This window comes from Carassius auratus, chromosome 6 (assembly GCF_003368295.1).
Source record: "Carassius auratus strain Wakin chromosome 6, ASM336829v1, whole genome shotgun sequence".
Taxonomy (NCBI): Eukaryota; Metazoa; Chordata; class Actinopteri; order Cypriniformes; family Cyprinidae; genus Carassius; species Carassius auratus.
Genome location: NC_039248.1, coordinates 26,794,277 through 26,810,244, shown reverse-complemented (window position 1 = coordinate 26,810,244; position 15,968 = coordinate 26,794,277). Strand labels below are relative to the sequence as shown.

General features: G+C 33.2%; 1 protein-coding gene and 1 long non-coding RNA gene across 4 annotated transcripts in view; both read left to right on the top strand.

Annotated features, from left to right (window-relative positions):
* Nucleotides 1-2,538: 2,538 nt before the first annotated feature.
* Nucleotides 2,539-4,395, top strand: LOC113088888 (uncharacterized). Its single transcript, XR_003286260.1, has 3 exons — nucleotides 2,539-2,810; nucleotides 3,514-3,587; nucleotides 4,095-4,395. It is a non-coding gene; the product is annotated as an uncharacterized LOC113088888 (long non-coding RNA).
* A 3,833-nt stretch (nucleotides 4,396-8,228) lies between these two features.
* The window catches only part of LOC113104862 (solute carrier family 12 member 5-like), a 129,741-nt gene continuing 122,001 nt past the window's right edge, over nucleotides 8,229-15,968 (top strand). For 2 of the 3 annotated variants that reach the window (XM_026266153.1, XM_026266149.1), the window contains exon 1: nucleotides 8,229-8,625. In XM_026266153.1, the coding sequence (XP_026121938.1) occupies nucleotides 8,511-8,625 (115 nt within the window). In that variant the 5' untranslated portion in view covers nucleotides 8,229-8,510. The remainder of the gene's footprint in view (nucleotides 8,626-15,968) is intronic. The other variant, XM_026266152.1, reaches the window with a different exon arrangement.

Here is a 15,968-nt window from a genome sequence, read left to right as displayed (position 1 = left end):
CCTCCGTTGAGGCAGTGGTTGGAAAGTTTAGGAAGGCGAAGGCGCGCTCAGCCTGCATTTAAGACCTGTATACCGCTGAGATCCGAGCCCCAGCCCAGGCAGGTGGGAGGACCTGGTTCGTCTTGGTCTGAGGACCGTAGACAGGACCAGAGGTCCCCTCACTGAGGGTCAATATGAGTATGTGGTCTCCTGAGGCTGGTCAGTCGGTCTCCCAGTTAGATCAGTCCTTAGGCCCTCACAGGCCTCCTCAGTGTTTTGAAACACAAACACTGGGTAGATCCGTGGATCGACCCGTCTCTGAGATCCGGGCCGAGTGGTTCACTGCCTGCTCCGCAGTTCCTCGGGTTGGATGCCTTCCTAAAGGCAAGTGTCCAGAGGCTCTGTCTTCGGACAGACAGGAAGTGGCCAGTCTGTAGTGTCTTATGTAGTGACACAAGGTCAGGCCTGCCTGGTGGCATTTCAGGTGTCACGTTCCCCTGAATAGTGACTGGCTGGTGTTCCCTCGGGTTCCCTAGCCACATTCCCTGGAAGGGACCCCTTCTAAGAAGTTGAAGTTGTGGTCCTAGGCCCTTGAGCAGGCCCAGGTAGACCTTTCACTAAACTATGTTCATGGATGTTTTCTGTGGTAGCTTGGGCTATGACCGTAGGGAGTGCCATTGGGCATGCACTCCCTTTAGAATGGCGGCGTGGGTATTTCGTTCCCCATAACGTCGATGACGTATTATCGGAGTTCCCTTCGAAAGGGAACGTCTCAGGCTACAAATGTAACCTTTGTTCCCTGAGAACAGGGAACGAGACAATACGTCTCCCAGCCATGCCTTGGGGTCTGCCTGCCAAACAGTCCCTTCAGACGAAAGGGTAACACTTTAGAATAAGGTTCCATTAGTTAATGTTAGTAAATGTATTAATTAACATGAACAAACAATGAATAATACATTTATTACTGTATTTATTCATCTTCGTTAATGTTAGTTAATGAAAATACAGTTATTCATTGTTAGTTCATGGTAATTCACAGTGCATTAACTAATGTTAACAAGCACATTATTTGATTTAAATAATGCATTAGTAAATGTTGAAATGAACATGAACTAAGACTTATAAATGCTGTACAAGGATTGTTCTTGCTTAGTTCATAACGAAAGTAGTTAACTAACATTAACTAATGGAACCTTATTCTAAAGTGTTACCGACGAAAGGATATTGTCACGGTTTCAAGGCACCCTTTTTCATGGCTGGCGCCGGTCAGCATGATTGCTGTGAGTTGATATTTGATTTCAGACACCTGTCACACCTGAGGCGTTCCCCATAGTGTCGATGACGTATTGTCTCATTCCCTGTTCTCAGGGAACAAAGGTTACATTTGTAACCTGAGTAGTTTTTCACAATTAAAATAATAATAAAAAGTCTTTATATCAAACAAAAATATGAGGAATATAAGGATTATTTCTCTGTAGAAGTAAAGGCTAAAGTTGATTTTTTTTTTTTTTTAATTGGATGTTCTATACAGATATGCGTTGTGTGTGTGTGTGTGTGTGTGTATACACATATGCTACTCACCAAAGCCAAAGCTGCATTTATTTGATAAAAAACAGTAAAAAGCTGAAAGAAGTTTTCCGATTTGAAGCATTTTTATAGTAAAATGTGATTGATTCCTGTGATGCTCCGCTGTATTTTCAGCATCATTCCTCCAGTCTTCAGTGTCACATGATCTTCAGAAATCATTTTAATATGCTGAGTTGCTGCTCAAGAAACAATTATTATTATTATCAGTGTTGGACACATTGAATTTCAATGAATAGAAAGTTAAACAACAGCACTTGTTTGAAATACAAATCTTTTGTAATGTTATAAATGTATTTAAATGTGTCACCTTTGATCAATTTAAAATACATGCTGAACACCTTTTTCTTTCTTTCTATCTTTCTTTCTTTCCTTCCTTCCTTCCTTCTTTCTTTCTTTCTTTCTTTCTTTCTTTTTAACAATTTTAAGTTTTGAAAGACAATGTAAAACAGTTTCCACAAATGTGTGAGGCGGCACAACTGTTTTCAACACTGATGATAAGAAATGGTTTTAGAACTTTTTTTATTTTCTGATCTCAGTGAAGCATCTTATTCTGAAAGGTCAAATATTATAAATACTAGTAATATTATTCAATTAAAATAACAAGATGAATGCATCTGTATATATTGTTGTTGACCTGTTCTCGGGGGTTCATGGGGTGGATGGGGTGTTTGGGTTAATTGGCCGCTCTGAGCCTGTCAGCTGACACTGGACTGACACAGATTCAACAATGTCATCATGTTCCACTATTTCACAAGCTATGAACCTGATGTTTTGACAGAAAGGCACACAAAAACACTGCCAAGTGATATAACAGCAACTACTGTAACTTTAACCCCAGTTTCTCAACGTCCCTTTGCTTTGGCCCGATGCCGGTGTCGTTCACCTCGAGTCGTGTGGGTTTAGAGCAAAAACAAACTCACTACACCAATAAAGCAATGCAATAAAGTCAAATGCCTGATTGCCGCCCGTGTTTATAGTAGTACCACAATTAAAGTCAAGCAGCGACCGAATCATCCAAACCTTATTTTTATGTTTTTTTACATGATCTATACTGTAACTGTAATGGAATGGCATTACTGTAATTAAATTGTCATGTTCTTGTCTTATTAGGTTTCCTACGAGTTATTGAAGAATGTGTTTATCCCATAGTAGAGCCGCTGACGCAAGACTGGATTCCTGCTTGATCAATGCCAAACTAAAACAACACGTTCTTCAGATCCTGAGACTGGCATCAATTCTGGGAGGTTGTATCACTTATATGATGAAAAAATATAGAATTCCAAAATAAAAAACTCAGCAGTAATCAACAACGTTTCATACATTTAATAATAATAATAACAATAATAATAATAATAACAATAATAATAATAATATGGATTCAAATATTCATTCAACCCCTGTACAGCAATATATAAATAAATAAATAAATATGGGCAAAAACTATTTTTCTTCTAAAATATTTTATAAATATGCATAAAAGAATTTATAAATATATTTTGCCCTCAATATATTGAAATGCAAGGAAATATATTAAAATATGTAATTTTATAGAAAATTCTTCTTAATTAATAAATAATAATTTGTTTTTTTTGTTAAAAAATTCGACATGATTAAATCAATTTAAATCTAGTTTTGATCTAAATGTAGTTTATGTATATATATATATAGAAAACGTTCTTTTAAATTGTAATAATATTTCACAATATTACTGTTATTACTGTATTGCATCAAATAAATAAATAAATTATGCAGCCTTGGCGATTGAAAGAGATTTAATTCAAAAACATACTGACTCCAAACTTTGAATGATATCATAACTAACCTTTACACACACAAGCTGAATGAAATTGGTTTAACCTGTAGAAACCTTAAACACACCAACCTATATCTATGTTTTATATGTTTTATCAGCGGTCTCCTTGTCATTCATGCTTTCTTACTCTACAGCAATTAAAATGGAAGCTTTCGTAATCTTCAAAGGTCATTCACTTCGAGACATCTTTACTCAGAGGCAGATAAATGTGAGTATAATCTCTGTATGGGCTGACCATATACTTCACCTAGTAGTATGAGTGTTCAAAACCACTGGACATCATCTGGTTTATTCTAATATGCGGTGAATTCAGATAAATCTTTCTACGTTCAATGTCAAAAATCGCCCTGTGGCCTTGAATGCAGCACAAATCCCAGTAAAATTGAGCAATAGCTAGCTGTAATACTTTCAATAGATTTCAGACATGTAAAAGCATGATCATTTGGGAGACTGTAAAATATGATTACTGTGGTTTTAAAACTGATTTTCTGATGTGACATGAGCTAGACGCCCTTGTGATGCAACATAATGACACTCTATGAGCAACAAAATGTTAAAGTGGAAAAGGAAAATTGCATATGTTGTTTCCAAACTGCTTTGATTGCACTATTTCACAAAATGATGTGCAAAACATATTCAAGTACACGAGACCACTAAATGCATTACGGTACATTATTGTGCATTAAATTAATTAATTATTTGTCATCTTTCACAGGTACCAAACTATTGAACATGCAGTTTGGATAGATATCCCTCTGATCCACATGAAAGGTCTTCTTTAGCTTGTGGAATAGGTATTTTAAGGTTGATGGCGCCCTCTAGTGTCTGTTTAGAAGTAGTTCAACAGAAAAATGATTATTACTGGAGCATTATAACTTTCACAAAAGCAGACTTTACCCTATTTCATTTATTTTTTATTATTACTATACATCACAAAGAAACAAGAAAAAAAAACGAATCAAGATCAGAATAGACTCCAGAACGTTTTTATAACCAACTTGAATATTTCAAATATGCATTTTCTGAAAATGTTGATGTAGGAGATTCTGTCATTTTTACAATGGATAGCTTTATTTATGTGTTAATTTTGGTATTCATGTATTTATTTTTATTTTTTAGATGTGAATTATAAAGTACTGTAAATCACATTTATGTATCACATTTTTCATTTTTCAAGTTTTGAATAAAGATGTTTTCATGTTTTTTAATCAAAGTCTAAATACAGTAAGATGAAATATTATTGAAATATTATTACTGTTTTCTATGTGATTATATGGTCAAATGTAATTTATTTCTGTGATACAAAGCAGAATTTGGAGCATCTTTACTTCTGTCTTCAGTGTCACATGATCCTAAAGACAACATTCTGATATTGACATATTAGAATGATTTCTGAAAGATCATGTGACACTGAAGACATATAAATTCAGTCTTGGTACACATAAGAAATAATCATAAAAAAAAAAACACAAAGTATTTTTAATTATTCGAAACTTTTAATTTTCATTTGGGCTGTAAAATAGATTATATTGAAATAATGCACTGCGGCGAAAAATAAAATAACTGAAATAAGACAATTTAGATATGTATTGTTAGCAAGAAAAAAAAGGAATCAAATGCAAAAGTGAAAGAATCACAATTTAATTAATTACATCTGTGCATTATAAAAGAGTGCTGTAATATGACTATAAAGTATAGTATGCAGTATAACCATGTAGCTATGAAAGAAAACCAGTACATCAATCAAAACTATAAAACTTTAAGTCTTTAGATGAGAAGCTAAGGATCGAATATTCTTCTCCATGATCAGAAATATGGCTCTAGTCTTCCAGATGATCCACTTGGGAGATTCAGACTGAGAAAATAACTGAGTATGAAACTGAGTAAGAAAAATACTCATATATTTTTTTTTCATATTTAGGCATATACTCAGTTATTTTCAAAACTGTGTGGCTTTATTGAACATAAATATGAAATAGTCAAATAAGATTTGATCATTTATTGCAATGCTTACAGTCTATATTTATGTATTAGGTCCTATAAAAGTTATGATTACTGTATGAATGCAGGGATATGTGTGCATGATCAAGGTCGAGTGTGTGGTGAGAGGGTGTGTGTGTATGTGTGTGTAATGTTCTTATGCATATTCATTTGTTCATAGCAAATGTTTTAAAAACACACATTAAATTCTACTGAACCACTTTTTATACCTCTGAGGGTGAGTCCAGGCCTCAATGGCATTTTTTTAAGAAATCTTTAAAATCATGATTTGGTAAGGGATTATTATTTATTTATTTATTTATTTATTTTTTTGCATATTTGCATATTACAGGCAAAGTGGCATTATTAGATCGCATGACAATTTAAATATATGAAGAAAAAAATCCAATAAATTACAGTATATTTAAATTGTCATGTGATCTAATGATGTCACTAATGATGTCACTTACATACAAATGATTGGGGGGGGGCTATTTTAAAACACCAAAGACACATTATATTACAGTTGGTGTTGCAGTATGTTGCAGTATATCACATGGCCAGCAAGTTATTTAGATTTAAATATTTGAAAAAATCACCAAGAAGACACAAAATCACATTTCCAAAATCCAAGTGATGTATGATGTGTTTCAGGTGTGTGTGAAGATTTTACAACTGGTTGTGACATCTTTGGGTCACATAAAAGTTACAAAGATGTTAAAATTTCAAAAATTTATAAGTTGCTCAAAATATATTTATATTAATCTAAGTTGTATAGTATATGCTGCATGTACTGTATGTATAAACACATTGTTTAATAATTATTTAAAAGTTAAAAATCATCTTAATCTATACTTAATCTATATGTCAAGGTTCTTATATAACGAGCCTTGCAGTCTATGTTTGTGGTCGTGTGGTATTCTCTGAAGTATGTTGGAGTGCCATGCAAATACCATGGAAGAAACACAATGAATATGTACGGGAATGCCTTGGTACTTTGATTATGGTTATGATTTTCATATTCATGTACCATGATATTTACATGGTTCTCAAGGAAATTTATGTTTCTATCATGTAAAAACAGTCAGGATTACTGGCATAAAATAAGGTAATAAACCATACTTTGGTAATGGTACCATACTTTTTGGTAATGGAAATACTTGATAGGGTAAAGTCAAGCTTTTCAGCAGATAATGTGTACACACTTATATTCACATAATATATTCACATAAATCTGAAAAGCTTAAGAATTGAAAAGTTTCTTGTTTTGTGTTCTCATAATTGAAAACATTGTTATATTGTACATTGTTATTGAACATCTCTCTCTCTCTCTCTCTCTCTCTCTCTCTCTCTCTCTCTATATATATATATATATATATATATATATATATATATATATATATATATATATACAGTGCTGTGAAAAGGTTTTTGCACCGTTAAAATATTCAGATCATCAAATAAATTGTTATATTACACAAAGATAATGCAAGTTAATTGTAAAATTAACTGCTCCCTTCTGTTAAATCATGAAAGAACTGTGATTAAACACATTATTTCAGAAAGCTGAGTTAAATTTCCCTAGCCACACCCAGACCTGATTACTGCCAGACCTGTTGAATCAAGAAATCACTGAAATACAATCTGACTGACAAAGAGAAGCACGCTTAAAGAGCAACACATCATGCTGCGATCGAAAGAAATTCAAGAACAGATGAGAAAACAAAACAGTTGACATGTATTAGTCTGGAAAGAGTTATAAAACCATTTCTAAGGCTTTGGGACTCCAGTGAACCAGGAACAGAGCCATTATCCATAAATAGAGAAAATCTGGAACAGTGCTGAACCTTCCCAAGAATGTCGAATCTACCAAAATTACTCCAAGAGCGCAACAACGGCTCATCCAGGAGGTCATGAAAGAAACCAGAACAACATTTAAAGAACTGCAGGCCTCACTCGCCTCAATTAAGACCAGTGTTCATGATTCAGCAATAAGAAAAGACTGGGCAAAAACAGCATCCATGAGAGAGATTCATGCAAAAGCCATTGCTGAACAAAAAGAACACAAAGGCTCATCACACATTTTCCAAACAATATTCTGATTATCCAAGACTTTTGGCCAAATTTTGTGGACTGATACGACAAAAGTTTACATTTTGATTTATTTATTTTTTCTAAATTTTTTTTAAATCAGGACAATGATCCCCCAAACACACCAGCATGTCCACCTCTGAATGGCTCAAGAACAAATGAAGGTTTTCGAGTGGCCCAAGTCAAAGTCCAGACTTAAATTTGATTGAGATGTTGTGGCATGACCTTAAACAGTCCATTCATGCTTGGAAAACCCTTTAATGTGGCTGAATAAAAAAAAAAAAAAAATGCAAAGAAGAGTATAGTGTCATTGTTGCTGCAAATGGTGGCACAACCAGTTATTAAATTTAGGGGGCAATTACTTTTATACATAGGTCCAGGCAGGATCCCAGACAGCAAGCAGTTTCACCTGGTCTGAGGGAAATCCATGTGGGCCAGATCTGGGCCGAAACTACTTTGCTGTCTGGGATGGGACAGCTTTTTTAAATCATCATTTCAAAACAACTTCACTCAGGTTATCTTTGTGTAATAATAAAATTAGTTTGAACTGAATCAACATATGTGACACATATGAAAAAAAAAAAAAAAAAAAGTTCTACATTTTAGTTTTTTTATGTTAAAGTGAATACAAAATTGTATGCATAAAATAAATGTCAAAGATCGTTTACTGATATGTTGAAAAAAGTATAAATGGCTGTGTATACGGCACAATATGTATGAATAAGCACGCAGTGAGTGTGATCATTAAGCGGCTTGATCTATGTTTGTGATTTGATAGATCGGTCGCGGGCTTTAGGACCCGGATGTGCAGTGAGTCTCAGACACCGGTTGATGATCCGCTCGCGACTCATTCAATGTCTGTTATCAAAGAACAATAACCGATTGTCTCCGCCGGACACGTTACACGAGTTAATGCTGCTGTATTAACACCAGTCCTCGGACACCTCTAGCAGAGAGACCAGAGACCGGGCAGATCACCGAGGACCGGCGCACATCTGCATCACCGGCGGATTCCGCTCAGCCGTTCCCCGTCAGTCCGCTTCAGGCCACCGACGACAGCATGAGCCAGAGGTTCACGGTGACCGCCGGTGACATCCAGGGCGAAGTCAACCAGCTGTTCGAGGGCGATGAGGAGACGCCGAGCGCCTCTGACGCTGCGGAGACATCCGGGAAAGGTGAGAGATTTATGACGCTTTGACACCTGTGAAGAATAAACTCATCCAGCAGCTGCGAATATTAATATTCAACACACCACCCTCTGATAGTGTAACCATCAAACGAGACTAAATGACGAAAATTAGTCTGTCATATTGGTCTTATGGGTAATCTATTTTATGATGTGATCTATACTAAATATATTTAATATGCATTAATTATATTTTTTAAAATACATATAACCTATAATCAGATTAGTCGTGTTTAAAATCTGTAACCCTGTTGTTCAGTAATGCAATTAATTTAATGCTTTTATAATGTCTGGTGCATAATATAATAAGGCTCATAATCTTAATGTATTGTTATTATTTCATATCAATTAATGTACTTTCATATATACTAAATGAATATATTTTAATGCATTTAAAAAACATTTCACGTAGGCTAGCAGTAATAAATCCATATATATATATATATATATATATATATATATATATATATATATATATCTACAAGACTGCATTACTTATGACTTTAAATGGTCTCTTTTTGCATAATCATTTTAATATAATGCTTAGTGCTTATAAGTCTATGCAGATTATATTCATATTGTAATGTATTCATGTAATATTTCATGTATACTGTGAGTATACTGATTCCTATTGCATACTTCATCAAGGAAATCCATTTACACTGTATATGTTTTTATTAGGTTTTATTTGGTTTCTATATGTATGTAATATTCATTTTCATAGGCTATTTTGACCATATATTATATAATGATATAATAAATATAATCATAAATATAAATATAGTCATCATAATCTTAATTATATTATACATTATGATTATAATCAATAGAATCATATTATATAATATTTAGTATATGAAATGCACATTTATAATATATTCATTCAATATTTCATCTAGACTATATGGATTATTTTTTAATTTCATAAGGACTAAGAAAATCCATGTGGCATTGCTTAAACCATGCTTTATTGTTATATCATTAAATGTACTGAACATTTGGTTTTATTTTATCTGTTGCACACTTGAAGTTTTTTGCATGTCTAGTGCAAGCATATATTTTCATTGCCTAGATCAAGCTAGATCATATATTGCATTTTACTTTGAGATTTGATCCTTCTTTGTGTGAGGAAAGAGAATCTGCTTGTGTTCATTTGTTCATCAGTACTGCAGTGCCAAATCTGATAGAGAGGCCAGTTTGGTGTCATATTTCTCATAGTGATGGATGAATGAATATATGCAGAATTCACTTCAGTGGCTTGTTGAAATGGTTACAATGTCTTGCCATGTCTGTAAGCCTTAAGTGTGCACGGTTGTCTTCACATAATGACACTTCTGACGGTCAGTTGTATTTGATGAAGCCTTTGAATATTTAATGAGGTGAAATGCGTTTTAGCCACACTGCACAGGAAGTCTGTTAAATAAAAGTCAGTAATCATTAGTCTCTTAATGTTTTCTGTGATGTGGTTTGCTCTTTTTTTTCCCTTTGAGATTCTGCTAAGTATTAAACAATTAAGTTATTTGATGGACAAAACAGTCTGACTTTATTATTATGAGAAGTAATTTGTCTAGTATGCAGACTGAAAGTGAAAGCACAATGGGATGCATCAGAAGATGTTTGATGTTAGTAATGTGGAACTGGATTTCGGATCAGTGAGTTGGAATGGGATGGGAATATTTAACATGACATGACTGAAATAGATACTAAGTGAGTGACCCACTAAACACTGAAATACTAGTGTAGGTCTAGTGGTGGTGTGTTTTGACTTTTTACTTAGGGCTCTAAAGCACCAGTTTCTTAAATGAATTGCAATATACAATGCAACAATTTGAATTGCACGATTAAGTTGTTCTACAAATGTTGTAGTTCTTCTACACCTGACAGGTCTAAAGAGTTCGGTGAAGTCTTGTTGTGAACACCTGCCTACATGTCCTACATTTTTCTGAATAGTAGCATGATAGGAAGCTTTGCTACAAAAACTAGTGAGCTCCCTACCAAGGGTGCATTGCTGGAAATCTTCACTATCCAATCTGATCTTTTTTTTTTTTTTTTTGCATGTTTTTATAGAATAATAAATTAAGTGATATAGAATGAAAAGAATACAGATTTTATTTTAAGCTTCCTATTAAAACTATTCTTAGTAAATTGTAAGTTATAGTGCATTTATAGTTCTAGCCTACACGTTTAATAACACCACTTCACCCAAATTCCTTCTTTGTTTATCATTTTGAAGAAACTATTTTGGAGTCGTTTATTGCAAAGTTTTGTATGGACATTTTTTTATTATTATTATTATCCCTGAATTTCTGCATTTCTGTTTTACTTTGAAAATATTATGCACTTTTCATATTATTCATAAATACTTGATTTTAAATAATTCCTTGCAATTTTTTTAACAAACATAAATATGAATATTCAAAGAAATAGAGGTTTAACGAGGCAAAATATGCCCTTTTTCTTATTTATTACTGAGTTTACCAACTGAATATCAAATATATGTGTGCATTTTTGTTAAAATGAATTATATACTTTTAAAAATAATACCAAATTAGTAATAAATCAAAACAATTGTACGTTCAGAATTTTAAACTAAGTAAATATAGCTTTTGATGCAAAGCCTGTTCCAAAAAAAAGTTATTTGATATAATTATAAAATTATATTCTTTTTCTCTGCATTGATCTGTATGCATATCCACATTTCATTCAATATTTAAATTAATTAAAAAAAATAGCTAAACATAATTAATTTGGGGAATTGCATTACCCAGTTTAATGTATTTGAGTGTGTTTATCAACTCTCACATACACATAACACACAGAGAGCTATCTCTATGGCATTCACTTACGAATGTTCAGTCACTTACGAGAAACATTTTAATTAGGTTACTTGTTTAGAAGGTGCAAGGCAGCTCACTAGATTGTGGAATAGAGCTTGAGGCATCTGTTCTGATGAGTTCACTACCAAACATTGGGGTTTTTGCCATGTGAAGTCTCTCAAACCGAAGACAGTGTCCAGGAAGGTGTATGTAGAGTGTCCATCTTTGGTGTTCCCCTCTATAGATATAGAGATGCGCACCTGTAGTCTCCTAGAGACAGTACAGCCTTGATGCTCTCGTCTCCGGTTCAAGTCACCATAACGTTTCCATGACAACTGCATCCTCTTTGTGCCATGATTGGTGTGTGCTTGAGGGACCGCTGAATGCAATGATATTAGTAAAACCACAATGACTGCTCTCACCATGCACGCACTGGCCAATAACGCTGCTATATCACCTCCTGTGTCCATAAAACAAGCACGAATTGTCTGAAACCCACTCTAAACTCTTTATTCAGACGTGCATGGGTGTATTTGTGTGTGAGTACATGCATAAACATAAAAAAAATAACACAAAAATAGCAAAAAAGAGAGTAGGCGACTAGTTTAGTAGTCAGTCCACGCACAAGAGCATCACAGGTACGTTCCTGCATCTCATGGGTGTTTGGTGAGAAAGGCCTCGATGAGGTTTTCGTGCTATTGCTGATGTTGTTTTTATCTATCTCAGATGCCACCCGTGTAGAGGTTCATCTGACCGTGAAGGTCTCCAGACAGTCTGAACTGTCTAGCCCGACTCTATACGCTGTATAAAGCTAATAGGATCATTAAGACGTCCTGGATTTGGTTTAAATTATTCAGTATCTGATTCAGTGTGGCTCTCTCTTGTAGTAGCCTCTTTTTAGTGGTAGATATTACAATAATAGTCAGGAGTATTTACAGTTAAACTGGAAGAGCAGAGGTCATTGGTGCTGTCAGTGGTGCGAAAGTCACTTGTTTCTTCTTCTATTTATATTCGTTTATAATTAAATTATTAATATAACTCTGATATCATTACGTGTATATATATTGCTATCAAGCGCAATGGTTGGGGGTTCGATTCCCCAGGAACACATCATAGGTAAACATTTATAGCCTGAATGCACTGTAAGTCGCTTTGGATAAAAGCGTCTGCTAAATGCATAAATTAAATTTTTTAATTACATTTTTTAATTGTCATTTAAATTTATATATATAATATAGTTCAATTAATATTCTTTTTTTTTTTTGTAAAAGAGTATTTTGAAACGGGACCATTTTTATATTAAGTATATATTTTATTACAATTCCTTGCAAAATGTTATATTCATATATATATAGTTTTTCAAAGAAAATGCTTTTTTTATTTTAAAGAAAGATGTGTATATATATATATATATATATATATATATATATATATATATATATATATATATATATATATAATTGAATTCTTTATGCACTCTTACAATTCAGTCGCTTGTAAGACTGTGTGGTTGTTGTGGTGTAATGCTCATTTAATTAATTTCTAAAATATCAGTTTGAAAGATTGCATTCATTTATTTGTTTATATTTATGTATTTATTTACAATTTTTGTACTTGGTTTGTTTGTAAACAAAATATTGCTAAATTATTGTATTCAGTTAATTGAAGTATTTGAAGTCTATTAACAATAATATTGAGTTTGCCATGAATATATCCTTTTCACGTGTATAAATGGTCTTCGATGGTATTTGGCTGTTTTATCATTCAGCAGCTGAAAAACTGATGTCTGGTAAATTCTGAATGAACAGCACACCTATATTACTAAACAGTGCTCATGATTGAGGAATCCACCAGGACTGTATCAGGACAAATGTGTGGTCTGATGACTTGCATGACTAATTACTCTTACTATTTTCTATCAAGCAGCCATAAAATAGTAGACAGAGTTCCAAATACAGTGCGTCGTCATTGCAATAATTGGCATATTCCACACACCAGACAGAACTAGTGCCATAAGCTGTTTTTAACCCTGTCAGTAATCACTCACATATTACGCTGCTGCACAATAGCTGTGTTCTCCATCACAGACGTGCAGCTAGGGAGTCTCGGCTGCTTCGTATCTACTGAAGCGCCATGATGCACAAATTCATCTCCATTTAGTGATTGTTTGCACAAAGACAAAGAACGCTCTGTCGACAAAAACGGTGTGCGACTTTGTACCATGCTGGAGTTTTGGTAGAAGTAAAGGAGGACTTTGTATGTTTTACATGGGGGCTAAAGCTCTGGCAATGCAGTCTGTGTGTTGTGTACTAAAAACACAACAAGAAAATTCCATTACTGCTTGCACAAGGAGTAATATCCATGATAAACAGCCCAGCGGCTCAACTGTAAACATGAATAGTTTTACTGTTTATACACAAAAAATAACCAGGCCTTAATGTAAGATTTCTATTTATTTGGACTACACACTTTAAGATAAACAAACTAATAAACAATGTAATGTATATTTGTCAGTCATGCATAAATGAAACGGGAATGCAACAAGTGTTTTAAATGCCCAGTTTTATATATTTATCATCAATAAATCCTATTTCTTTCAGTCTTATACATTGTGACTAATTGAAAATAGCCTGTTCCATAGCTAGCTTTAGTTTACCATGCTTTTAAGCTAAATTAATTAAATTATTTTCCATTGTAATATATAAATTATAAATAAAACTAAAGCTAAAATTGTAAAAAATTATGTCTTGAAATTAAATATATTATAAAACACTTTATTTCAGTCAAGGCAACATTTCTGATTGTAATTTAGCTTAACTTGATCTACTGAACTAACTAAAACTGAAATTCAAAAAAATTAAAACATCTACTAAACATAACAAAACCACAACAAAGTTACTACAGTAAAACTGTAAAATGAAAACTGATGAATAAAACTATTACAGTCTCAATGATACTAAAATAACGCTGTTCTTTTCAGTGTACGGATTTCTGCAGATTCTGAGCAGTTTAAATAAATGCATTTTCTAAATATGATTGGTTAAATAAAATCAAATAGATTTTAAATAATAAATTCTGCCTTTTTTCCCCCTTTATTTTTTATGCTATTGAATTGCATAAATCTTATAATCAGGCCTAAATATGCTTTACCAAGGTTTTTTTTTTTTTTTTTTTTTTTTTTTTTTTTTTTTTATTCACATGAGATTTTTGGTGTGCTTTGTCCATTTGTTATAATTTTCATATCAAGTGTCTAACATTTTCACAATATAGAAGTAAAATATCTGTCCAGAGCAGAAAATGCAGCCAGAGCAGCTTGTATTGTTTTAGATGATGTCGTGTTTGTCTCCATTGTTGTCATTGGCCGCTCAGCTTGTATTCATTTGCATAACGCTCCAGAATCAATTGCCGTCCAAATTCGGTGGTTGCCATTAGCGTATTGGGATATGCAGATTGTTTAGCTCTCAATGAGCAGTCCGTCCTTTCTTCATAATGGCACGTCGAGCTGTTTGTTTCCAGTCAAGCCATCGCTTGTGAGACAGACGAGGAAGCACTCTCGCTATTTTAGCATAATGCTTGTCTGGTGGTGCAGGTTTCCTGTCTATTAGTCTATTGTTTGTCTGTGTGTGTAAGTAATCAGTCTCTCCGTCCCACCAGCCGCTGTCAGGTAATAATGTGGTGATCACGAGAAGGACAGGATTCACTCGATGTGGAATGACATCCATCACTCTCTTCTTCTGTGTCTTAAGATCCACCTGTTCTCTTTTAATCATTGCATTATTACAATTTTAAGTGAAAACAATCCTTATCAACCAGAAATAATTATATTATAAAACTATTATTTCAATTATAAAAATATAGTTATATAACATTATAATTAAATAATATTAAATAAAACATTAAATTGTTAAATATAAAGTAAAAGCAATCCTTTTAAGCCAAAAAACACCTTTCATGCATGTTTTATCTTAATTCGCTGGGGTATATTTTTGCAATAGCCAACAATACATATACATGAATGGGTCAAAATTATAATTTTTTCTTTAATGCAAAAAACCATTAGGACATTAAGTAAAGATCATGTTCCATGAAGATATTTTGTACATTGTGTACTTTAAATATATCAAAACAAAATTTTTTGATTAGTAATATGCATTGTTAAGAATTCATTTGGACAAATTTAAAGGTGATTTTCTCAGTATTTAGATTTATTTTTTTTATTTATTTTTATTTTTTTGCACCCCAAGATCCCCAAATAGTTGTATCTCGGCCAAATATTGTCCTCCTAACAAATGTTTTACAAAAAAAAATTAAATTGTTCAATATAAAGTGAATCATAGGTTTGGCTTTACAACCCAATTTAAAATGATATACACAACTTTATATATAATATGTGTCTCTGTGTGTGTGTGTGTCTCAAAAAACCACCTTAAACTGAAGCCTTGCTTTCTATAATTATTTGATTTGATTGTTATTTTTTATTTGACTGCAATCATTTTTGTTTTACCGTTAAAGTCAT